Below are 27,800 nucleotides of genomic sequence, written 5' to 3'. Positions count from 1 at the left end.
ATGGACTTTTTTAAAGCCCTATAAAACTTCATATTATGATCATTTTTAGGAGCATTCAGAATGATGTTCAGGCTCTTAATAAAAAGCTATTTTCCTCGTGTGAGCTTAGTGAAAGCCCTAACGCTCCTTAAAGACTAAAGAGTGGAGGAGAAGGCCTGCAGCAGAGCAACATTAAAGGCCTTTGTAATAAAGGTTAGAGGGACTTTATCTGGACGGTAGAGCGTAATTGGTAGCAACACACCCGGCAAAGGAAACGTTAGTCCGAACCAAAGCTCTGCCAAGCAAAACATCAAAGTGATAACCGGTTCAGCTGAAAACATTTGCATAAAAAGAGGGACAAATATCATTTAGTTTACAGGGATTTCCATATTAATGTGTCTGAAGACGTGAACTTAAGCACCGAGAGCATCACAGGCAGCCGCCTTAATTCCTTCAGCACAATCAATTATAGCAGTCTGTCAGGTGTGGCAAGAATTGGACAGAGGGATGAAAAGGAGGAGGAGGAGGGGAAGGGGCTGCCATGCGAGCTGCTGGCACACGCTGTGTTTCTGTTGGAGGTAGAGAGTGAGCCGTTCACACAAACAACAACAAGAAGCTTCTCTGCCAGACACATTCAGATAAAAATAACGTTTAAGGGAGTCAAGTGAATGTACAAAGACGTAATCTTCTACTGTAACAGAAACTGCTACAGAGAACCGACCTGAAGAAAGTCGCACTGACCTTCAACCAATATATAATCCAACCAGCCAAGTTCATATGTGTGTGCAGTTTTCTATAGGATTTGAAGATATCACTTTTAAAAGAACGGCACAAGTGATAACCAGAAACAGAGATTCTGCAGGAAGTTATGACACCAGAGTGAAGCTGACCTGAGACAAAGGATGCAATGATACCTGTGCATTGGTATTGGCTGAAAAAACCATGCACATATAGCAAATTGCAGCTGGAGTTGTTGAAAAAGATCACAGACAGCATTCTATAATTCTGTCTTTAAGATCAAAGACAACATTCTAGAATTCTGTCTTTAAGATCAAAGACAACATTTTAGAATTCTATCTTTAAGATCAAAGACAGCTTTCTAGAATTCTGTCTTTAAGATCAAAGACAATATTCTATAATTCTGTCTTTAAGATCAAAGACAACATTCTAGAATTCTGTCTTTAAGATCAAAGACATGATTCTATAATTCTGTCTTTAAGATCAAAGATAACATTCTATAATTCTGTCTTTAAGATCAAAGATAACATTCTATAATTCTGTCTTTAAGATCAAAGACAACATTCTAGAATTCTGTCTTTAAGATCAAAGACAATATTCTAGAATTCTGTCTTTAAGATCAAAGACAACATTCTATAATTCTGTCTTTAAGATCAAAGACATGATTCTATAATTCTGTCTTTAAGATCAAAGACAACATTCTAGAATTCTGTCTTTAAGATCAAAGACAACATTCTAGAATTCTGTCTTTAAGATCAAAGACAATATTCTAGAATTCTGTCTTTAAGATCAAAGACATGATTCTATAATTCTGTCTTTAAGATCAAAGACAACATTCTAGAATTCTGTCTTTAAGATCAAAGACATGATTCTATAATTCTGTCTTTAAGATCAAAGACAACATTCTATAATTCTGTCTTTAAGATCAAAGATAACATTCTATAATTCTGTCTTTAAGATCGAAGACAACATTCTATAATTCTGTCTTTAAGATCGAAGACATGATTCTATAATTCTGTCTTTAAGATCAAAGACAACATTCTATAATTCTGTCTTTAAGATCAAAGACATGATTCTATAATTCTGTCTTTAAGATCAAAGACATGATTCTATAATTCTGTCTTTAAGATCAAAGACAACATTCTATAATTCTGTCTTTAAGATCAAAGACATGATTCTATAATTCTGTCTTTAAGATCAAAGATAACATTCTATAATTCTGTCTTTAAGATCAAAAACAATATTCTATAATTCTGTCTTTAAGATCAATGACAAACATTCTATAATTCTGTCTTTAAGATCAAAGAAAACATTCTATAATTCTGTCTTTAAGATCAAAGACAATATTCTATAATTCTGTCTTTAAGATCAAAGACAACATTCTATAATTCTGTCTTTAAGATCAAAGACAACATTCTATAATTCTGTCTTTAAGATCAAAGACAATATTCTATAATTCTGTCTTTAAGATCAAAGACATGATTCTATAATTCTGTCTTTAAGATCCAAGACAACATTCTAGAATTCTGTCTTTAAGATCAAAGACAACATTCTATAATTCCGTCTTTAAGATCAAAGACATGATTCTATAATTCTGTCTTTAAGATCAAAGACATGATTCTATAATTCTGTCTTTAAGATCAAAGACATGATTCTATAATTCTGTCTTTAAGATCAAAGACAACATTCTATAATTCTGTCTTTAAGATCAAAGACATGATTCTATAATTCTGTCTTTAAGATCCAAGACAATATTCTATAATTCTGTCTTTAAGATCAAAGACAACATTCTATAATTCTGTCTTTAAGATCAAAGACAACATTCTATAATTCTGTCTTTAAGATCAAAGACATGATTCTATAATTCTGTCTTTAAGATCCAAGACAATATTCTAGAATTCTGTCTTTAAGATCAAAGACATGATTCTATAATTATGTCTTTAAGATCCAAGACAACATTCTAGAATTCTGTCTTTAAGATCAAAGACATGATTCTATAATTCTGTCTTTAAGATCAAAGACAACATTCTATAATTCTGTCTTTAAGATCAAAGACAACATTCTATAATTCTGTCTTTAAGATCAAAGACATGATTCTATAATTCTGTCTTTAAGATCAAAGACAACATTCTAGAATTCCGTCTTTAAGATCAAAATCATGATTCTATAATTCTGTCTTTAAGATCAAAGACAACATTCTATAATTCTGTCTTTAAGATCAAAGACATTATTCTATAATTCTGTCTTTAAGATCAAAGATAACATTCTATAATTCTGTCTTTAAGATCAAAGATAACATTCTATAATTCTGTCTTTAAGATCAAAGACAGCATTCTATAATTCTGCCTTTAAGATCAAAGAAAACATTCTAGAATTCTGTCTTTGATGTCAGAATTCCGAGAGAATAGTTAACATTCTTAAGAAGTGTCACATCTAAATTAATCCTTCTTTATACCTCTTTTTATATCATCAAATAACTATAAAACTAAAAAACAAAGTAAACGAGTCAGAAACAAGAACACTACTGTGATAATCTTGTGCACACAGCGCTGCAGGAGCCTCATTGGTCGACATAGCTGTCAATCATTTTTCTTAGCTGCCTTTGAGATTTGGGGCAGCATTCTAGAATACTGTCTGATGTAGGAGTTCCGAAAGAAAAAAATAAATTCCGGGGAAAAGTCGGATCACGCAGCTCTGTAGGAGCCTCACATAAGTTGCCCCCTCTGAAACTCATCCTCCCATTTTCCTCTCTTTCTCTTCTTTGTCTTATAAACTGTCTTCCATATTAAATTCTATCTTTCTTTTCCTCTCGCCATTTTAAGATGCATCTATCTTTGCCTTTTGACCTCCATTTGATCAAAATGACTTTGACCTCTGACCCCAAAATCAAATCATGTCCACTTGATCCTGAAATATCATGTTGAAAAGACAACACAGCCTCTGACCGCATCTGTCACCAGTGGGGTGGCATGAACTGATCTTCTGCAGACTGGTGCAGATGATGGTGAGGACGCTTTGACTGCTGGTGCATGTCAGATGTAATGGGACATGGAATGGACTCTGTCAGGGTCACAGGAGGGAAATCAGAGGAGCACCAGGAGGAATAGACACTCACTGATGTTGGGGGGGGGGGGGGGGGGGGGGGGTTTGTTTTTGTTTCCACTCACTGAGACAACGACTTTCTCCAGAGGGAGCCGGGACATTGTCGTTTCATCGCCATCGTTTTAATGCCGGCACAACTCATCTTTGTGGTGTGAGGGATGACGACTGAGCGAACATTGGGGAAGGAACAATATGTGGCTCATGTGCAATATCCCCCCTGTCTATTTATTAACGTGCAATAATTACTCACCCCTCTCTTCTTACATGTGCAATACTTTTTCTACCCATCTTCATGGTTCTGTACGTTGTTTTTAACCTATGTTACAAGTCTGTGCACATTTTTAACTGCATCACTGGTTTTGTAAATATTTGTAAATGTACTTATTTAGTTGTGTATATATGTTTGTAAGTTATGCTTATTTCACTTCTTTAATTTTAATTGCTAATAACTTTTAATAATTGCTATTTTATAGGTTCCTGTTTACTTTATACTGTTTGCACTATCTACTCTGCTGCTTTAATAGTTTAAATATCTTATCTTATGTGTCTGCATGTTCATGTAAATGTTGTGGTTGGGACAAATCTGACCTTTGCTGCAAACAAGAACATTCTCTGGATGCGTTGGCGGCCATTTTTGCTTCTTACAGCCAGTTATGTTTACATTTTGGCTTTTAATGTGTTTAAGACTTAGCTTAAGTTCATACCTCTGTGTAATGGCATACTTAGTCCAGATTTCCAGTTGTGATTGAAGCCTTGACAGCATGCATGATGTCTACTGGCAACTACTCTGACAGTCAAGAGGCTCCAAACTTGAGCACTGCAGCACAACCTCGAGAGGTGTGAAAGTGCACAAAGCGCCCCGTCAGCCCTTCCTCAGTAATATCAGCTAAACCTGCAGATAAATGGGCTGTGAACCGAGTAAACAGCGGTCACATGTACGGACCAGTTTTCAATTACCTTGCGGTTAACCCTGCCGAGAGGTCCCCGTCGCTGCAGAGCACAGCAGCTCATCCCTGAATCCCTGAGTCTGTGCTCCACTCTGCCTCCCTCTCTCTGCTCACACTCTTTCAGAATAAAACTGTTCTCCATGTATGTTCAGCCAGAGTCAATCACACTTCAGCCACACTCTAGCGGGACATGATCGTTTTATTCTTTATAGCAGAAAAAAAGGCGTGTAACTCTTTCAAACCCACCACTGAATCTGTGCTGAGTCCCTTTATGAGGTTTGATGGTGATGTGATAGTACAGCTGCTGCTGGTTTGCAGGTCAGGTGGATGTATTAAGAGCTTTAAGAGCTGCTATAAAAAGCCATAATTGTACAGAAGAGTCATAGAGAAGGCTACTCGTGCCTGTTTGCCGGTGTAACTAACTTCCCCTCTCATCTTTATTGCTTTTTTCATTGCTGTGCTACAAACGCCGAGGAGAGACTTCTTTCTGTGCCTCTGACTCCAGGAGTGTCTGCAGATTAGTTTTTGTTTTAACACAGACACAGTTTTACCTGTAACCTTAAAAGACACGACAGAGATTGAGTCACATCACTCAGAAAACTGGGCGTGTTTTCATAAACAAATAAGCTGGTTCAGGTTAAAGTCAGAAGCTATTTTCAGATATTAACTCAGGTTCAGAAACTGTCTGGACTTTCTCTTTGAAACATGCTGGAGATTATTTGTGTCAGACTCTTTCTCGACTACTTACTCAGAGTAGTTTTTTACAGGGTTGACTGTTTTGGATTTATTATAATAATACTAAGGGCTGGGTATCGCCACTGATTGCCTCAATTTGATTCAAAATGTTATGGTCCCAAATTGATTCCAATTCTGATTTGATTCGATCTGATTCTCTTTGATTCAATCAATGCCATTCAATCTCAATTTGATCAACTTGATTTGGTTCAATTGACTCAATTGGATTTGATCTTATTCAATACGGTTTCATTTTCAATTTCATTTAGTTTTGTTCTGTTCAGTTTCGTTTTGGTTCAATCAATTACATTTAATGAAATTAAATTATATTTTATTCAATTCAATTTGATTTGATTCGGTTAATTTGATTGGATTCCTTTCGATTAAATCTCATTCGATTTAATTTGATTCAATAAGATTTAGTTCAACTCATTTCTATTTGATTCAATTCGATCTGTTTTGATTCGATCAACTCGATTTGGTTCAATTGACTCAAATGGATTCAATTCGATTTGATCTGATTGGATACGGTTTCATTTTCAATTTCAATTAGTTTGGTTCTGTTCAGTTTCGATTTGGTTTGGTTCAATTAATTCAATAAAATTCAATAAAATTCTATTTTATTCCACTTGATTCGATTTGATTTGATTCCATTTTAGATATTTTAATTACACTACCGATGTTGTTCCAGTAAGAAAGAGGCTCTTAGACAATCAATGCTTCTAACAGAGCATTGTTAAAAATGTTGAGGTTTACATAAAGAATTGACCCAGAACAGTTACACCATCGAGCTGGATGGTAACTTGAATGCAAACCTCTTCTTATTACAGGGTTTGTTTTGGATTGTATGTTTCTGCAGATTGATGCCTTGTTCAGAGCTTTGCTATATTTCCACAATATTTCACCTCTGTGTTGCACACCTTCCACTCGGCCTTGCCTTTCCCAAGCTCTTCAACCATCTCCTTTTTCAACCATGGCCTATAAGTACAAGTGTATAAAGATATTCCCAATGTCAACACAACAATAGAGAACAACAACAGGAAACCGGATCGAGTAGCAAAGATTTAAAAAAATCGTTACTTGAACTTGCTTGCTGTGTACAATCCAGAATATTACATGCAGCATTCATACAGCTCTAACTCTGAAGTCCCCCGGGTGCTGGTAGGAAAAAGTTGGTCTAAATTGATCCAGAGAAACCTTGTTGTGGTGTGTCAGACATTATCTGGGTGGAGAACAACAAATCATCAGCATAAGAGTGTTTCCACCAGGGGTGCATGGGCATTATAGTTCCTGCAGAAAAGCTTTACACTGACTGATGTAACATGAAAATCATCAACTATGGTTCACTTAATATAACCATAACTGACTCTTCTCTGATCTCGGTGCTAAGGTTTCGTTTCGATCCTCATCCCTCATGATAACACATAAAGGAAGACTCTACGAACCTGAGCCTGCAAAATGAGAAACCCTATTGTACTGTCTGCTCTTCAGATCTCCTTTCCTGCCATCCCTCCATTATGTCTCCACCAGATGACCCTGAACTCACCCTCCGATCCCCAGCAGCACACCTGCTCTGAGTTATTCTCAGCCACGCAATTACCTGCTCATCTCTGTCCTCTTCATTCATCAGCTTCCCTCAGAACATATCTGACTGTTTCTCTTCTTTGGTCCCTTGAGAATGTGCTGCTCCTGTTATTGCTGCTCAGATCTTCCTGCCTACCTGCTCATTGGTTACCAGTTTATCTGCTTACCAGCATGCCAGTAAGTGCAATAAGTCTTTAAATATAACAAGTCAGCCTTTGGGTCCGGACATAAGAGGCTTATAAATTCAATATGTGTAATTCACAACCAAACATTTTAATTAATACGAGTCTTAAAACTGCAGATGAAACTCCCCAGTCAAACTAATTACTCGGTCTTCCCTGCCTCTTTAAACTCGCTCTCCCACACACTCCCCTCTCTCTGACTCCCTCACCTCCTCCTTCCCCTTTGTGTCTCCGTCTGCAGCCTTCACCACACTTATTTGGATAATATGAGGAAAGGAAAGTGAGTGTTGCATGACGCGCTGATGCAATAGGAGAAGAAGTGTACTGTAACTGTCTGTGAGCCTCTTTTCTCAGCCTGCTGCGGAGCTTCAAATGTTTTTTTATTACACTGAAGGTGAATAAAAAGGCTAGCTGGCAGAAATGTACTGATGGAAAATAAATGAGTATTTCACTTTGTGACTCTGACTTGAGTTTCAGAAACTGTCTTTTTCCCAAAGTAAGCATCGCACTTGGTACCCAAAAGTATCTGATACTTGAAAATAAGATTAATCTCATAGATTACATTGAATGCAATCTCAGAAACCTATCGGCTAAAGTCTAGCAATGATAATTCCACTGAGGCATAGCCAGCGGTTAGCCATAAATAACGGCAAACACTCTGGCTTCCTTAAGCGGTATGAACCTGAAACAGAAACGGATGTTCTTGAGATGTTCTTGTAATTAACGGGTATTAAGTTTGTTGAAAGAACAACATCATGATGCAGATTAGTCAATAATCAAACTTTTAGGTTTGACCTTCTTCACGGAATGTTCCATTTGTTCTCGGAATTCTGACATCAAAGACAGAATTCTGGATTTCTGTCTTTGATGTCAGAATTCTAGAACACCTGCTGTTGCTCTCCATACAGACTGTTTTTCCTGCTGAAACCTGATTGGTGGATAAGACTCAGACAACAGACAGAGACCAGAACCCTTCTCAGACTAAAATCCAGACCCTGAGATCCAAATTAAACATGTTTCTGAATCAGAATCTGTAATTACAGGTTAGTTGCAGCTGAAAGTAAAAAGCTTTGTCACGTCTATTCTCAAGAGAAGAAAACTACTTTTACAATGTTTCTTTGTTGAATGGAGGTCTATGAAACAGAACGTTCCATTTGTTCTAGAATTCTGACATCAAAGACAGAAAACCTGATTGTTCAATATTACCCAGACTACAATATGTCAGTGCCTGTCATCGCAGTATGTTGGCTTCACTTTTTGAGAGGAGATGGAGGCGTGGCATCCATATTTATATACAATAATTGTACTGTACCAAATAGGGAGTCATATTTCTTTTAAGTATAAAAATGGTTGGCAAAAACCAATCTGATTCTGATGTTTTTATGTAAATCTTACACACAGACAGCCCAGAGGTAAGGGAGGATTTACCTGTCTTATGGTCCTTGCCACCAGGCTCTCCAGCACCGGTCCTCTGTCTTCATGTAGGAGATGAACTTCATCCAAGATAAGGAGACGCACGATCTGTGAGAGAGCCACGTCCCCGACACTCTTCCTGGTCACAACGTCCCACTTCTCTGGAGTCGTCACCAACATCTGGAACAAACATTGAAAACGGGTGTTTGGTGCGCAAGTTTGGGGATCTAAAAGAGAGAAATGGGTTTATTTCATTTTCAATCCCACAGCCAGTGCATCGAGGACTGTAGCCTCTGTATTCAGGCACCTGCTCCGGCAGAAGAAACCTGTCTGTTCCTTGAACAGTAGTGTCTTAGAAAAACATTGGAGGTCCTTTGTGTCCTTCTACCTAAGTTGAACCTGCTAGTTATTAGAAGCCCCACTCAGCCGGTGAAAGCTTTTTATAACGTCTCTTTGTGGGGAGGAACGCTGTCAAATCTGAGACATATCGATTGAACTTGCCAAGGCTTCCTCAGGCCTGGTCTTTGAGACAAAGGAACATTGTGCTTAAGATTAAAGGTTAGAGTTTGAAGGATGTGGGCATTTATGAGGTAGAAAAATACAATGTGTAACATCACTTTAAAAAGGCTGGAATATTACATATGTTTGCATCTGTTTCAGTCAGTTTATGAAAGTCTGACACCTTGAGTTTTTACAGATAGTCTAAAGTCTGCAAGTGATCAGAGAGAGAGGATCTTTAGTTTGTCCCTCCTGTAGGGGTTTGTGGATATCGATTATTAGTACTTCATGACACCGATAAGTGTTATTTAGAAACAATGCTTTTACAGAAGAAATTAAAAACTTTCCGTCAACATTTAGAATTGAATACACAACAAACAAGACTTAGTTTGAATGGCTTTAGCAAATGTTTAATCAAAACTGAAATGAGAAACCTTCTTATAAGACGTTTTTTTTTTTTTAAAGTCATATTTTTGGCCTTTTTGCCTTTATTTTATAGGACAGGTGGAGAGAGACAGGAAATGTGGGGAGTAGAGAGTGGGGGAAGACATGCAGGAAATGGTCGACCGGCCGGGAATCGAACCGGCGACCCCTGCGACGAGGACTGTAGCCTCTATATGTGGGGCGCTTAGACCGCTAGGCCACCAGCGCCCCATATATATAAGACGTTTTTTAAAAGTTATGTGCAGCTGGTTTCTGCTGATGTCATTCTTCAACGACTTAGTGTCATTAAAGAGTCTTGAGCACATGCAAATCAGCTGTTGGGTAACATTTCATTGAGAGATACATATCACTGCGTGAAAATGTGCTGCTGATGAATATGGTCAAACAATAGGACACAGACAGAAAAGAGAAACTGTAGGAGATGGGGTGGGACAAGCTGCGGTGTGTATAAAGGTGAACATGCACACAAATAAGAAGGGGAACAAAGCAAAACTAACATGCAAACAAACCTGATAATAAAGTTAATATAAAGATGACATAAGGTGAAATAGAAAAGGTTACGAATGTCAGCACCATCTCCCCGCTACAGGTACAGCGTCATTCTGCAGGAAACACGCCTCGCCTTGTTATAACGCCAGAACTTCATGTGCAGGATTTCCAGGAAGAACTTCAGATTATTTCTGAGATTATCACTCAGATGAATTTTCTTCACCATTTCCTGCTCCCTTAACTGAATAACACAGTGTGTAAAACCCAGAGCAACACAGTCACACTCCCTCCAGAGCACTATGTCACACTCACGGTTCATCAACACCCAATTGCCCGTAGCTCATTACAATGCAGATAGAAGCACCTAAATCACAACAGCATAATGGAACTGAGGCGGACATTACTCACACCCAGTGTGCTGTGTTACACGAGCGCCAGAGTTTACAGAGTTTATCAGATTTATGTCAAAATCAGTGCGTAAAACATCTCAGAGAGCTGCTGTATCTGAGTTTGTGTGATTATTCTGTTACAACAACTTCCACCTGAATCCAACGTCCACAAACATTTCCTCTGCACATCGCTTAGTTTGAGTGTAATTTTATTCTCTCTTTAGAATAAAAATGCATAATTAATGTTGTGTGAGCCGTTCAGCAGCCCGTCTGCAGTGTGCAAATTTCTATTAAACTCCTTCTTGAGAGCAGTTCATTAAATCCTCTCTAGTTTGCATTTAAATCAATCCGTGCAGTCATTAGAGGCCAGCGCTCGCAGAAGAAGAAGCTCCTAATTGGGAGATACTGGTTAATCTAAATTGAGACTCTGGAAAGTGGAGCACAGGCCAAAGTTTTTTTCTTAACTGCACACATAAAAGAGGTTTGGAGAAACACCATTGTTTGGCTGAATGGTGTCATTTTGCTTATTTATCAAGAGATCGACGCAGGGCTGGATCAATCATCTTAATGCACTCACTCAGAGAGGATGATGATGTTTCTTAAAGAAGACAACTTGATCAGAAATTAGTTCATAAACACACAAATTGGAAATATATCTCATTTGGCGGCACAGTGTCGGCCTGCTTAAATAAAGAGTACATCAGTGCAGGTAGTTTGTATGCGATCAGTGTTGTGGCTATTTTTAATGCATGTCAAAACATTTTGGATTGATTTTCCACTTTAGAGTACACTACTGCTCACTTCACTGAGCGATAAAAATCCACCTCTCCAGACGTGAATATTGCATGAGACAGGTAATCCATCACATCTGCGCCTCTTTTTTAGGATAAATTTACATCAACATCATCCGTTACTGCAGCTGCAAGCAGGGTGTGTTTCCAAACATCTTACAAATGTGCAGACTGTGAGAGAGGCAACATCATGTACCCTGCTTTACTTTAAACATGTGTATGATCTATCATCACAGATCACATCGAGTCATCTTTACAAACTTTAAGCTTCATCTCTTCTCTATAGATGTAAGGGATGCAAACTTAGATATAACCTGTATGGGTTGTTGGCGTGACATGGCCTTGGCCCTGATGCTTAAAGCTTCAGTGAGCAACTTCTAAGATGCTTTGATTTTGGCGCCCCCGATGGACATAGCCAGAGAAGTTATCTAAGTTATCTAAAATAACCACACAGGGATAATCTATGATCTCTCTGATGGTCTGGTTAGCTTCTGCAGAACCTTTAGAGGCATCAGTTTTGATTTGAATGACCAGATAAAAACTCCTCACAGGAGCTTTAAGGTAAAAAAATAAATGTAATAATGATTTTGAATCCGATAAATGGAGAAAATATCTTTGTTGTGCATTAATCTGTTGTTGTAACAGCTGCTGTGTTAAGTTGCAGATTCAGTTGATAGATCTAATTCCAAATAAATGATTTGGACTTTTACAACCAAGCGACAAAACTCCAGACTTGAGAAATGCTACCATGCACAAGTGCTATAAACTGCAGTTCCTCGAGTGTCCACTTGAGGCTGGCTGCAGAAGCAACATAAACCACATACACACCCATTCAAAAACATGATCTTTACAGCAGAAATAAACACGGGGGGGTCACACTGTAGCTGTTAGCGAGGAGGCTAAGGCCCGCCTAGACTCCGCCTCTCTGCCTCTTGCTAGGTCGAACGTAAGTTAGTTTGAGTCAGCATTTCCAATATGGCGACCGCTGAAGATGACTTTAAAACTCTGCTTCAGGAACCAATGAGTGATCTCACGTCTATGGTTGCAACAGGCTGCTGGTAGATTTCTTTACATTGCAATGTGGCACATTTACAATATCTTAAATTAAATACAAGTATTTTAAACCTGTGATGAATCGTGGTAAACAAAAAATCTATCTTTTGTAGAATTTCTTGCATATTTTTGAAGTTGATTCATCAGCTTCCTTTCAGTATTTATACCCTTAGATGGTTTCAAACACTTCCCATCCCGTAGTTTTGAGTCTGTTGTGCAAAGATGTATGAATGTATAAATGGTTCTTGTTCTTTCAAAAATTGTCACCAAGAAGCTTGTTTAAAATATTTTGTAGCAAAGAGGAAGAGTGAGAGCATCACCGATCTTTCTTTAAAACTATTAAACTTTGCTCAGAGTAAATATTTCGTACTCGTATCTTTTCTTCGGTAACTTAAGGAAACATTTTCCCTGAACCCTCCAACAGTGAAACTCCCCATCCCGTCCTTGCTTGCGCTCACATTATCATGAGTAATGTTGTAATCTGAGCACCAGGAACAGAGAAGTCACCCAGCTGTGTGACGTGGTTAAACTGAGAAGTGTGTCTTTATGAAACTTTATGCAAATATCCTCTGAGGAGGAGAGGCGACTAATCGTGTTCGTATTAACGGGATCACAGTGGCGTCCTGAACAAAATGGAAGACGTGCTGATGGAAGCAGACGACGGGGTTCTCAGCTTTCCGTGGGTTTTCATTGTGCTGCAGTTTGGTGGAAACAGGAGGAGAAAAGTTTGCAGTGAGATCTGAGGATCAACACACCTCCAAGTTTCAGGCAGCACCGAGGCAGAACCAGTGCTCTACGGTCTGAGTGTGTCACTGAGTCCAGCGTCAAACGGACTCCTGAGGACGGTGAGGCTTTTGGTCAAACTCGTACTTCAAATTAGCATTTATCGGCAGACAGCCTCTAGTGGACACTTGAGGAACTGCAGGTCCCTACTCTTCTGCAAGGGCTTCAATTTCTGTCACCAGACGTTAGGGCGGTGTAACAGTGATATGCTTAATACAGATAATTTAGCATATTTTTATAATTTTTATAAATGTATTTATATTCATTAATTAATTATTGTCTGAAATTTAAAGGAGAAACTCGTGTGAATGTATTTGAGGGCAAGACAGTCCTTCTCCATCATCTTGTTTTCTGGATGCTGAATTCTTGGAAGCACAGACTTCAGGCAGATTTAAAGATTAATGTTCGTTTTATAAAAAACCTTGTTTCAGGAATGTCAGACATGTTTCACATTCCTGCCTCCACCTGGCAGGTACGCTGATTAATGTCTATTTTTTCTGCTTGTTAATTCTTGAGCTGAAACACGTGCAGCATGCTGGCGACACCGCTGACATTTCCTGCAGCGTTTACAGCAAAGCTTGTTACCATATGATTAGTTAGACATCTCTTAAAGGTGAGTTTTAAGGTGTGCCATTTATCAAAGATGAACAGTGTTGAAGTTTTCACTCTTTATGATCCCTTTGAGGGAACATTACATGCTGCACTTTAGTTTATCTAAAGAGATTGACCTTATTTGTTTTAATATTCAATATTTTCATTTGGGTATCGTTCACTTTCCATTTCTTTATAACTGTTCTGAAATTTTCCAACAAGGTATTTGTGTATGGCCATTTTTAGTTTTTTTGCAAGGTGCTGAATAAAGTGTGCAGTGGTTTTATTTGAGTTACAACAGACCTTAAAAATCAAAAAGGATAACTGTTCACAAAGAAATATAAGAGAAAAACTGTCCATATCTGAGAATTGAAATAAAATAATACTTATTTAAATTTTGATTTTAATCCAGTTTTCTTGAAAAGGGTTAGAGAATCATGAGTGAATCGTATCATGAACCAAAAATCAGGATTCAAATCGAATCGTGGGTTGAGTGTATCCTTACATCCCTACTATTTGATGTTTGTGCCACTATCACCGTAAAAAGCTCTGCAACTACAGCTTGATTTATTCCAGTTTGGGGATACAGACAGGTTTAGAAAGACCAAAGAAAGAAACGATCAAAGTTTCGATAAACTCCCTGTCATCAAAGATGCAGATGCATGAACCGAATGTTTGTGCGTCTGTCACTGCAGCTGCATTCAGGGACCGTCGTAAAAATGCAATGCAGCCCTTGTTTTTTGTTTTCATGGCATTTTTATCTGAATCAAGAGAATAAAAATGTAGGCATAGTTGTCACGTTGAGACTGTTTTCTTTTGACCTTTTAGCAGGGACAGGCTAAATTATTTAACTTAAGATATCACACAAGCAAAAGTCTTAAAAGAGTGACATTTGATGATTTTAACACTTTGTACAACCCTGATACCGATATCTGATCAACTACATGAATTATTCTAAAGAGAGGAAATATTTTACAAAAATCAAAGAACAAAATGTGACTAAAACTATCAGGCATTTTTGTCTAAAGACTAAGACTTAATCTAAAATAGCTAATACAATTATAACTGGTTCCTGAAATTGTCCTCAATGTACTCAAATGTGGCAAAGATAAAAGTCTCTGTGAATTCATGTGCATCATTTTTTTGTTTCAGGTAAAAACGAAGGTTATTGAAGAGCATGCATTCATACATTAAGCTGAAAACATACTTTTCTTTCTCTGTTGAAATCAGTTTGATTATTAAACATTAAAGTCACATTGGACATTACGGTCAACATTCGTTACGTTGGACATGTTTGGATTTAATTTAGCGAGCGTAGTGTCTCTGATCAGCTCTGATCTCTGCAGCGAAGTCAGTTTGAATGTGTGCAGAAATCAACACAAGTGAATAAACTACCACGAGTCACATGGTGTTTTCTGTAATAACTGATTTTGAGGTTCTGTCTTCACATTTTCTGTCGTCTTAGTTTTCTAGTTTAAAAATAAAAAGCTGTATAAATTGTCTGAAACACGTCGGGAGCTATTTCAGCTTCTCTGCATGCGACTCGACTCGACTCCTCTTCCTAGAGACCTGCCCGGCTGTGTGGCGGCTCCTTCTTGGATGTCATTAACTGATATTTCCTCTCTGGACGGGGAGGAGAGAGGGCCTGAAATGTCCCAGGATACCACCCACCCGCTCACTGGCATCCACATGGCAGCATCCCTCCAAACCCGCTCTGTTTCCATGGTGACTATCGCGGCCGTGGCGAGAGGATGTGGGAGGAAGAGGTGGGTGGGAGGAACACGGAGGGGGGGACGTTGGAGAGAGACATTCACTGGATTGTGATGTGTGATCAAATGACGGCTTATTGAGGAAAACAGTCATGAAAACCTTCTCGGTGCGGTGTTGTCGTTTACCGTTTACGTCCGTGTGTGTGTGTGTGTGTGTGTGTGTTTGTATGTGTGTGTGTGTGCTTGCGTTTAGTCGAGAAAATGCCACTTTCAATTAGCTAAATATGAAAAACACGAGGACAATGAGAGCTGCTCTTTCCTCTGCTGTGATGATGTTTGGCTTAAAGAGCAGAGAATAGTAACTCACTGTAGAGGAGTAGAAAGGTAAATCAAGCCTTCAGTTACCTGTTCACACAAACTCATGGCACGTTCACACACTTCGTACGAGTCTCGGCCTGTCTGCCGAGCAGACTAGCGCTTTGTTTCTGTCGGTTTCAGCTCAAACACTTTGAAGTGGTTTTGAGTCACAGCGTCCAGGAAGCAGATTTCTCTTCATTGCAATTTTCTGCGACCCTGTTTCCTGTTCTCAAAACGTCTGCTTAAAGATCGGATTACTTAAAGTGATTCAAAGACGTCTGGCATACGTCATTGTTTACTCATTCAGAAATAAAACAGAGTCATCCAAAGATTTGAGACTGTGCATTGAAGCTCAGGCTGCAAATGACTCAATTAGCCTTGGCAGTCTTTTGTTTGTGTGTCTCCTGCAATTACACTTCCAGAACAAGTCGTCAGGGTCCCTAAAGTCACTGTGCAGAACTTTTTCCAGTTTATTTAGAGAAAACAAACACCCTCCAGTGTTTTCTACATATAGACTAAACCTGGGGGGCATCCCGAGTATTCCTGCAGACCATTTTACCATTTATCAATTTTTAAATCGAAAAATTACGTCCATCTGAGAGCGATAAACTTGTAGACTCGCTCTTTTCTCCTTGCAAAGAGCATCTTTAGCCAAGAAATCTCCAGTTAACAGGGTCGCTCTTTAAACTAGAACACCGGTCAATCTCTGACATGGCTTTAAAATATGTCTTCTTGCTTTAAGTCGAGTGTTTCAGGTGTTTTGAATCATCTTTGTCTCTACAGCTCGTCTCATTCAGAGTATTGATTCAGTGAATCCATCTGCATGATCAAAAACAGCAAGAGTAATCTCCTTCATGCTAACAGGCTAACTGTGGTGTCGCACATGATAATGCCAGCCTGTCTGTCTCCTTCTATGGTGTCATCTTCGTTGTGTGGCCTTCGTCTCTTCATTCCTTTAATAGTAGTTCCTGTAACCAAAAGTTCTTACGCTCATGCGGAAGCTAAAAGGCCGTAGCAGCTAGCTACAAACTATCTTCAAGCTCAGTGTTGTCCATAGTTTTGGTTGGAAAGACATGAAGGCACGGATCACCAGAATGTTTGGTTACATGTCTGGGGGATGAACATCAGCGTGTGGTGTTAACCCAACACACTAGAACAGATCAGGCTGAAAAGTGGACTCCTCTTTACTGTGTCAGAGACGAGAGACCAAAAAAAGGAATTGCTTCAGAGGAGTAGACCTACATAGATGGGACCAACTCAGCTGTTCAGGTGGTTGCTACTCAAGTTAAAAGGTGCATCGTGCACACCTCTGTGCGAAGACTAATCATTTGTTAGGTTGCATTTTTACTGAAAGTCAGATAAGCAATATAAACATCAATATTCTGAATATAAACATCAGTCCAGGTTTCAAACGTCTCTCTGCTTCACCTGCTCATCAGCAGTCTGTAAAGCCGAGTTCAGCCTTATCATGAAAACAATGTCAGAATGAGTTATGAAGTTAAAGAGTCATAATTCAGGACTGTCTCATTCCTGCTTTCGGTATCTGCGCGCCTCTTCTGTCTCTCTTCAACGTTCACTCTTAAATGAATATGCAGAACAGGCCAAACAAGTCAAACTGATAAACACTATTAACACATTTTAATATTGACAAACAACAAATAACACCTTAGTCTACTTCCACAACTTCCTTATTCTCAATAAAAGGGTTTCACTTCCTCTGAACTATCACTCGATCCAAATAAGCCCCAATAATAAATAGTTGTATTATTATATAAAGCTGGGGTTGGTAATCAGATTTAGATACACTTTTTGTTATACTGGTTAAAATGATCTTTATGTCCTGATGGCAATCAATACATAATGTGTTCTTAAAAAGAACCAAAAAAAGCTGCTATCTACAGCCGGAGTAAACCTGGGAAAACACCAACCAATCACCGTTTTTTGGGTGCCAAAATTTTAAACCATTCAAATCCCGTCCTGCCGTTCTGCCCGCCTCCTGCGCGTACATTTCCCCGGCGTTCACTCCGAGTCCCCGTCTCCTGCCGCTGCTTCCCCTGACTCTATTTCCTGCTCCTCTCGCTCGACCTCGGGCCTGTCCCCTCTGACCCGATGAAGTGCTTTGCTCAGGACTGTAGTCCGGATCAGAGTCTAAAAAGCTCTCACCACGGGGGCTCTGACAAGCAGAAGAATTAATGACATTCAGTAAGTCCTACAGAAAATGTACATGTATTGTAGCGTCCGTCCGGACGCTGTAGGGATGACGAGCCGATTCGTGAACACGTTGATCTTTGCTAACCAGTCACTGCCGGCAGTGATCACGCCAACCAACAAAGCAACAATCAAAGTTTGAATGAATGAAGAACTTCTCCTCTTGTCTCTCCTCTCTCCAGCTCGCACTCTCGACACCTCTCCTGATGCCTTCACTGACTGTCAACCCTGTAGGAATTAAGAGCATCTACACTGAACCTGTTTAACAAACAGGAGAGCTGTTACAGTATTATATGTGTTATAACTTTTCTCCTGATATCGTGTCACCAGTACAACTGGATAATGCTAGCATGACAGTTGTGAGCCATGTTTGTTTGTGTTTTTAACTTTCACTATGAGAATGTTTTGGTGACGACCGGTTTTGAATCAGTCATGATCATATGGTCGCAAGTCAGCGGCGCTCGTGCATGTGAGCGGGGGGGGCGTCATTTCGGAGGAGCTCTGAGGGGAGGGGGGAGGGGTTAGACGGAGTCCTGAGGAAATGCTACATTCAAATTCATGCTAGTTTTCCGAGACTGCCAACCCCAGCTTTAATGTGATAAATAAATTGTTTAGACTTTATTCACTACCATAAAAAAAGTTAAAGAAGTTTAACTGAGAATGATTCAGACACACTGGTCACAGCTAGAACTGTATTAACTAAAGACTGAGCAAAAGGGTCTTGTGACTTTTTATATTTCACAAATATGAAGTTAAAATGTTGGATGTTGATGCTAAACATTAGCAAAGTTTCAATTTGTGCATTAAAATTGTGTTTGGAGTAATCCCAGGATGAGACCACAGGCTGCTCTGAACAGCTTGTTCAAAACGTTGCACAAGAAGGGGACAAGATTAGCTCAAATCATGATACCAACAATCGATGAAGCTCCTTAAAAGAGCGTAAAATATGTAGCAATTGGGGTGCAAGTTTGGTCTCATGGTCAAGTTGTGTGCTCAATGTACAGAAGATATAGTCCCGAACCTGCTGCCCTTTCCTGGAATGTCACTCCCATTCTCTCTCTCCTGGTTTCCTACTCTATCCATTGTCCTATCTTCTCTTAATGAAGCCATAAAAAGCCCCAAATATAATTTAGAAATAAAATAAATGATGAGAAGGGATTTGTTCTCTGTTGCTGGTGATCATTTGTCCTTTTCTAAACTCCCCAGATCAGATTTGGGGTCCTGAACATATTGCCATACTTCAGAATTTGTCGTTTTAAACAGACAGACATCATTTAACTCGGTGACAAAAGGTTTTGTAGCGTGGCAACAGTGGAGGAAGCTTCCAGAGTGCTTTAAAGTACCTTAAAGAGACAGTATCTGAAATATATGATTTGATACAGAGGCTCAAATAAGGGTTTTAAAAGACACCCATATGAAATAAGTAGAGAGTTTTCAAGCTGTAGTGGTGTTGTCGGAAGCTACTACTGAAAATTTAGCATATTACCGCTTATTAAAAAGTTACTACAATTTTAATAATATTTAATCGGAACTAAGTATTATACTGGGAGCTCTATGCCCTTCCATTCGCCTACGTGGAAAGCCAAGGCAAGGAGAGCATCAGCAAAGACCCCGAGGTACAGAACAGAGCAAGCATCAGTGATGATACATATGACACTGGTAAAATCAGACACAGCAGAAAGGAGGAGCTTGTTGTCGTCGTCGTCGTCGATGTCATTGTCGTCGTCGTGGTGGTAAAATGTGAAAACCTGCCTCCTCTGTCGACACGTCCACCAACCTCTAACCTCTGCCGTCACTGATAATCCTGACTCACAGATCTGACTGATCTTACACCAACTTTGCATAATCATTACCACATTAGTATGAGTGGTTTGTTTGCTGTTTATCACGGGTGAATGTGATTATTTGTGTTTTATTCATCCTTATATATGCTTGCCTCAGCTCGCTGTTTGATACAAAGCTCCGTATAATGACCCCGATGACAGCCGTAGGACGAAACAAGCCCGTCTGACAATAGATAAGCTCTTAATTCTATAAGTATTGGTTGAGTCTTGATCCCTCACGCCTTCTTTCATACACCTCCCGATGACTGAAGTCCTGCCAGAGCCCCCTCTCCAGCCCATACATCAAACGCGCCTGATGAAAGAGGCAGCGAGGACTTTGAGGAGAGACAGAAGACGGCCAAGGTTACAGTTTGTGGCATCACTCGGGTCCGTTAGACGTGGATAGCCCTTTTCGCTCTCCACTTTGTATAAACGCAATGACACTAACACAGTGAGACCGCAGGCTCAGTGGAGGAGAGATAGCGGCGCTGCAGAGAATCTGACTAATCATTCTCTTTGTGAAATCTTTTATCATGACGTGATAGAAATGCAACTTTAATACACCTTCAGATTAGCTGGAATTGCCCTCATTTCATAGGAATAAACCCTGCCACCCCCCAAACACACCCACCTTTTTCAAACCTTTCCTTTTTTGTATGCATAAGTCCCACAAGGCTTATAAACTTTAACTCTGAGCAGTGCAATCTCTGAAATCCAACTATTTTGGATTTAACAGATATGCATGTTTCTCCAACCTTCAGTCTCATATTTCAGACTGGATGTACCAATGTGCGCTCCACGCTGAGCTGCAGGAGTCTCTCTAAATATGTGCTCAACCTGCAGCTTTAATTCTTTTTGGCCTCATTAAAGGAAATCCAACTTCCTCTTACAGTAAAGGAAGAACTATGTAGGACAGAGTCTCTCTAAGATAGCTGAGGTTGAGTTCATATAATATATAGGACAAAACTGTGAAATGAACCTGAACCAGAAACTGTTTGTTCTCTTGATGTCCTTGTAATTAACGGGTCTTAAGTTTGCTGAAATAACAACATCATGATACAGATTAGTCAAAAGTCAAGCTTTGTCAGGTCTGTCATCAAGAGGAGAAGAAAACTACTTTTACAATGTTTGTTTGTTGAATGGAGGTCTGTGAAAGAGGATAAGAGACACTGATGGTTTTTTTTAGCTCTGAACTTCTTCATAGAATGTTCAATTCTTCTCAGAATTCAGTTTTTGATCTCAGAATTCTAGAACACTGTTTCTCTCCATTCAGATACCAAAGCCTGCTGACACCTTATGGTCGATACTAATCAGACTACAGACGGAAACCAGAACCATTCTCGGACTAAAACTGTTTGTTGAATGGAGGTGGGATCCATCATTTCTGATGCGTTCCAGGAAGTCAGGAAATCTAAACGCTGATTGTCTTTAGTGACACAGCATCAAGCAGATTTTTGTCTCAGTGTAAATGTTTGATTTAGAACAGATTTTTAGCTGCTCTTCATGAAGATATCTGTTTATAGTGAGAAAGAAATCCTCATCATATTGAAATTAGGGATGCACCGAAATGAAAATTCTTGGCCGAAACCGAAAACCGAAAATGAGGAAACCAAGCTGAAAACCAAAAACCAAAACACCATAATCAATGATTGTGCCAATTATTAGTAGGGAGACTGGGGACAGTTGTAACATTTCACTCCTTGGATTTGAGATTAAGCCATGCATTTTCTGTTTGTGTTGCACAGGCACTTTCTAGGCTCTTTATCCTCAAATGTAACTTTGAAAAAACATATTTTGTAAGCCCTTAAAGAATTAAACTTAGAAGATGTATGCCACTTTGTAATTTTTTTTTAAGTCAAAGGGAATATAAGAACTGTTTATTACTTTAATGAAAGTAGGTTGTGAAGACAGAAAGGGTAAATGTTATTTATTTGTAAATACACTGGCCACCCCTGCCTATGTGAGAGCCTCAGTTGGGCCACCCCAGTCAAAAAGCTCTGGACACGCCCCTGCCCCTTCTATTGTATTTATGTCCATGACTGTGTACTAACCTCACTGAAATCAAGGATCTCATAGAACATATCAGACAATGAGGGTGCATGTCCCTTATCTGGTTCAGAGAGACGAGTCCTTTTTCTGCGCTCTGTTCTCCTTCTCCTGCGCGGTGTGCTTTTCTGTCTCCAAGCGGGTTCTCCACATCCATCGTGGCCTGGATCATTTCTCATGCACTGCTTTATTCCCACATCCAAGTAATGATCTTTATAACGCGGATCAAGTACAGTCGCGACGCAGTGCAGAGGATCCGAATAGATCTCAGTGAAACGTGTGCTGACAGACTCTAAGAGTGTACTTTTCATTGTTTTCACTCAGTGGTCCGTCTCAACCTCTTTGCTTAGAAGACGCTACAGATGCATCAGAGGAGCTGAGCTCTTTAGTTAGCTTCTCAAAGGGGGCCAGAAGAGAGGGAATGTTCTCTATTAAGACCCACTGGTGTGAAGTGAATGTCGCGGGGAACTCGTGACCTACGCTGCAGGACTCGCTTTTGCACAAAGCAATCCAGACGCGGTTCTTGCTTGCGTCATCACAACATTCTGTTTCAGCCGTGTTGTTTAGGGGAAAAAAGAGTTTCGGCCAAATACCGAAAATGCACTTTTGGGCCATTTTCAGCCAAAAATTTTCTGTGCATCCCTAATTGAAATGTCACTTCTCTGGATTGTGTTCTTCCTGCTTTTGCTCTCCATGCAGACTGTTTTTCCTGCAGACACCAAAGCCTGAAGTTAACTCCAATTAATACAAATATTTCGACGCAATGACTGATAATTTTCCATTCCTGCTCTGATGTGTAGAAATAGTGAAACTCTGGTTCCTATTGTGGAGTTGTTACCTCTCCCCTCTTCCTCATTCTGATGTAAGCGTTATCACCACAGACACACTTTTTGTCTTTACTATGCTGTAACCATGGAAACCACTACTAAGTGCAGACAGAAGTGCTGATTTGAACATGAAACTTCAAGTGATAAATCAGTAATTCCGCAGAGTGTGGGAAAAGTTAGAGCGTCTGGATACTTCCTCCTCCTCCTGTATGTTTTATTAGATCTCACAGGGACATGTGAGGTGACTGAATGACAAGTGAGTTCATTGAAGGATGTCTGAGGAAGGCTTTACACGTGTCCTCGTGAGGAGAGAGATATTACCTTTACACTTGGAAGAGTCTACACGACAGCAAAAAGAGAATTTGTGATCTTTCCTTTAGAAATAATGTTAGATAATGCATCCAGTATTTTAAAAACAGGGCCCTGTGCTAGATAGTTTTGGGGTATTGATGATAGCAGAGACAAGGTGTGTTTATAATCTTTATTACCCCGCTCTCTTACTGATCTTCCTGTTGTGTAAGATGCTTGAATCTGATTGGTCGTCGATTGTATAGAGATGTGCTTGTTAAGTCCAGTGGTTCCCAAAGTATGGGTCAGGGGGTCACAAGATGCCTTCCAGGATGCATATTTTACAAATAGTAGTAAAAATATAGACACATATAGTTACAATTGAAATAAGACCATACAAATAAAAAAGTTTCATTATTTTTTTGGTTTGTTTTGCTGCAAGATAACTCCTCAATCAATCAATCTTTATGTATATAGTGCCAAATCCCAAAAAATGTTATCCTCAGACTCTTTCCAAACAGAGCAGGTCTAGACCGTACTCTATGTTCTATTATTCACAAAGACCCAACATCAAGACAGGATAAGATCCAGTCCCATCTTACAGACAGGACTCAGTCTGATCTCATCTTAATCCACCATCAGCAGAGCACTTTGCAGCATTTAGCAAGTTACAGTGGCAAGGACAAACTTCCTTTAACAGGCAGAAACCTCCAGCAGGACCAGACTCATGTTAGACACACATCTGCTGAGACCATGTTGGAGTGAGGGATAGAGGGAGTACTCCTGAAGTACTCCTATTTTCAGTGACATTTTGTATCTTTAATTCAAAGAATTGTGAAGGATAGTAAATCCACATCCAGAGCTGAAACTAAAGCTCACAGGAGACTCATGTTTCTGTGGCTTTAAACTGAGTTTATAATTCTGTCAGAGAGCATTACGAGACTTTATTGGTGGTAAAAATAAAGCTGTTTCAGAACCTTTACCTACCGCACCGCTCTTCACCAACATCCTTGTCTTTAGCTTTATGAATCAAATGAACTTTTGGGGGCTGAGTTTATGATTCTGTGGCGGGCGCAGTAAAACTGAGGCAGCTTGCAAAACGACACAAATTCCATTTAAAGGAAACACTGCGCAGAAACCTGACAATCGAGAGAGGAATGCATTCCTGCAGATCTACGGCATTATTTTGAACATAATCTGGGAAGCATTTTGATGAATTGGTGAGTTAAAGTGGTCTATGTGCAAACAAAGACATTCACAGACATATTTTAGAGTGTGCATCACCAAACAGCAGAACGTAGTTCGCTCCCGTCCTCTTAAGATGTTAAATTAAGATGAGCTTGAGCTTATCATGCTTAAGTATTCTGGTATTATAATTCATGCGAGACAGCTCTCCTCGTCATATTAGCAGCCCAAAAAAATCACTCACAAACTGTGTTTGCTGTAAATCAATCAGCCAATCAAATCTATTACCGGTATCAGCGTACTGAGCCACGCTGATACACACACACATGAAGGAGCCGGCTGTGAGACGACTGATACAAACACAGCGGGAGGACATACGTAAGTCATACAGTATAACAGCAGACAGAGCATGCTCCAAAATAATAGATGTTCAGAATGAAAACACGGTTTATAACAAGAGCAGGCTGACTGATTTTTGGGGGAATATTAAAAACTGCTATGTTGAACGTTCAACACGAGTTAAAGCACATCTCTTGAGCACTCAGATCTGCTTAAATCCAAATTGTAAACATATCAATAAACAATTTAGAGCTCAATATGATCAATCCAACGGACTGCTGAAATGTGCAAATGTTCACATTTTGTGTTGCCATAAATGTATTTCCTCTGATTCAGGAGTAACTGGAGATAAATCCAGCCCTGGTAAAAAAAAAAAAATGTGACGTACGGAGCTAAAAGTTCGCTGCACGATCACTGAACAGTAGAGACTTTGCAAGTAGGGGAAAAAAAGCAAAGCTGGTGTTAAAGCTGTTAATAAGCTGTTTTACAAAAAATGATAAAAGGGAAGTGAAACTGCATCCTTAAATTCATGTTTTAAAGCTTGTAAATTAAATGAAAAAAACGCTTTGTTGTGCATTTTGTTGTTTATGTACAAACCTTATTAAAATGGTGACGAAAAGAAGAATTATTTCATGCAAACATATTATGTTGTGCACTTTAAGCATCTCTTGCACTTCCTTTGTCAGATGTTAATGAAGCTACTTACCTGCTTTAAAATAAAATGTATTAAATCATATAGATTTAGACGTTATCACTTTAAAACAGAAGATGAAAGGGCCTTTAATAAATGTCAATTGAATCCACATGGGGGTGCTAGAGAACACGCTGAGTGAGTGCAGCAGAAGCAGGAGGAAGGACTACTTTCTGTGCTCTTAGTTTGAGCTGTTATTTGGAGACATGACAGAAGTGTGTGTGTGTGTGTGTGTGTGTGTGTGTGTGTGTGTGTGTGTGTGTGTGTGTGTGTGTGTGTGTGTGTGTGTGTGTGTGTGTGAGTGTGTACCTGTGTTCGTAGGATCTCTCCTTTGGTTAGCTGCATGTCTCCGGTGAGTTCTTTAACAGTGATACCCAGCGGCTCTAAGCGCTTACTGAAGTAATTAGTCATCTCAGCTGCCAAGGCCTTCATTGGAGCCACGTATATGATCTGCAGAGAGAGAGAGGGGGAGAGAGGGGGGAGGAGGGGGTTAGAGATGAATGGGATAGAGAACAGATAGGGGGAGCAGAAGATGGGGGTGTGGTGTGGATGTGGAGGGAGTGTGGTACAGCAGAGAGGGACTGGAAGGACACTGTGGTGATAAATGAACAAACACAGGCAGGATCATTTGTTCCCTGGCAACCTGCACAAATCACAATTTATTGAGAAATATGATGCCAGCCACCTGCACGGCTGAAGTTTAATGGTGATGTATGAAAAGTGTCCATTGTCACTGGCTGGCACCATGTGTGTGTATGTGTGTACATGAAAGACAACCAAGCCTTTCGGAAGTCTGAATTATTTATGTGAATATGTATCACAAAAAACACCACTGTTTAAAATCTGACTTCTCTATCCAAGATTATTTAATTAAAGTGTTTCTGGATTCACTTCACGCACCTTGCATCGGATATTCTTAAAATACAGGTATGGAAATATGACATAAATATGGAAATATCCTGAGCTGTTAATTCTGCAATAAATAAATAAATAAAGGAATGCTTTAGGCCGGGCATACACACAGTGTTTTATACATTTTGTGATCTTTCCGTCATCTTACACCTGAGCTGTTGCTGTTGTTGAGATGTCTAAATTCCTAAAACTTGAGTATATTTTAGTACCAGGTGCTTTAAATCAATATAATCTCCGTCATTATTACATTCACGATGTTGAAAAAACTTCTTTCTTTCTGTCTGCTGTGTGTCTCTCTGCTCCTCCCTCCATCACAGATCCTGCACCGCTAACTCTTCTCATTCACGTCAGCAAATACAAACATCTTTCCGTTCTCTTTGGGGTCTCATGAAGATTAACAAGTGACTTCCACCTGATGCGTGTCCGGTCCATCTCTGATCCGCTGCGGTCCGGCTCCGTGCTCTCTCAACCGTCAACACCAATCGGTTGCGTTTTCGGAATGCACCACGAAGCGGGACCACCGGACAGTTAGAGTCATGTGATCATGGTTTTCTCTGCAGTAATTACTGAATCAAGGAATCTCCTCCTCCTCTCCTCATCTATGTTGTCTTTATGGTCCTCTGAAAACCTCTGACCTGTTGACTCCAGGCCTGGCTCCGCTCATCATGACGGTTTGTTGTTGTAGTTAAGTGAAATATGATCTGGTGATAACACAGAGTGTTTTATTCTGAAAATTAACCGGATGTTTTCATTTTGTTTTGGTGCCTGACTTGGGGGGGGGGGGGTTGTGTATGAGAACAGTATCGTAAGTGACTGACCTTAAACTCGTCCTTCTTGATGACGCCCCCTGGCTGCAGATGCTGGCGGATCTCGTGCAGGACCGTCAGCATGGCGATGTTGGTTTTGCCGGCGCCGGTTGGAGCACAGATGAGGAGGTTTTCGTTGGTGTTGTAGGCGGTCTCAAACACCAGAGACTGGATCCTGTTCAGACGCTTCATTCCCTTAAACACCAGCTGTCCGATCTGAAGAAACACAGAGTGAGGAAAGGAGATGAGTTAACACGTCACAGAAAATAATCTGTTCAAAGACATGAAAATACAAAGACAACAAAGCAAATGGATAGTGAAAATCCAGAGAGACATCTGGTCAAATTTCTTATTCAAAAATATATTTAATAACCTTTTAGCCACCATCAGAACTCAGCTAATGTTAGCATTCAGCCATTTCTTGGCCAACATTTACGTTTGAGACTCACAGTAATGACGGGAAAGCATCAAGTAAATGATTCATGCTACATGAATCATGTATAACTGACTTCTTTAGTAGCGCTAACTTTGATGTTATTTCACGTTAGCTATCCATAGGTACAGTGATCATAGTGCTGTACAGGCTGGAACCAGCGGTGTTCCGTTGAGTTGTGCTGCTTTGTAGAAAATCACGCACTTAATACTTATGTTCTTTGATAACAAACAGGGGTAAGTGTGCTGTAGGTGTAAGGGGAGCATGTTTTGCTACACTATGCTGTACATTATTATAACTTTATGTTATTTAAATTATTTCTTTCCTTTTTTTCTATCTTCAGAGAATATTTTATATATTTCTTTTATTTTTCTATTATTCAAATTGTCCTTATTTTGTATTATTTTTAATCATTATTTAATTGTTTTGTATGCATGTATTTATTTATTCATCTTCAG

At 39.6% G+C, this 27,800-nt stretch overlaps 1 protein-coding gene across 3 annotated transcripts in view; it reads right to left on the bottom strand.

The window, feature by feature from the left end:
- Positions 1 to 27,800, bottom strand: part of ascc3 (activating signal cointegrator 1 complex subunit 3) — a 145,768-nt gene that overhangs the window by 56,051 nt on the left and 61,917 nt on the right. For all 3 annotated transcript variants that reach the window (XM_034697029.1, XM_034697031.1, XM_034697030.1), the window contains exons 9-11: positions 26,922 to 27,125; positions 25,501 to 25,641; positions 8,696 to 8,860 (exon numbers count right to left, since the gene is read on the bottom strand). In XM_034697029.1, coding sequence (XP_034552920.1) covers positions 8,696 to 8,860; positions 25,501 to 25,641; positions 26,922 to 27,125 — 510 coding nt within the window. The remainder of the gene's footprint in view (positions 1 to 8,695; positions 8,861 to 25,500; positions 25,642 to 26,921; positions 27,126 to 27,800) is intronic.

Source organism: Notolabrus celidotus, chromosome 12 (genome assembly GCF_009762535.1).
Source record: "Notolabrus celidotus isolate fNotCel1 chromosome 12, fNotCel1.pri, whole genome shotgun sequence".
NCBI lineage: Eukaryota > Metazoa > Chordata > Actinopteri > Labriformes > Labridae > Notolabrus > Notolabrus celidotus.
The sequence above is the reverse complement of the archived record's forward strand: the minus strand, read 5'-3'. Positions and strand labels throughout refer to the sequence as shown.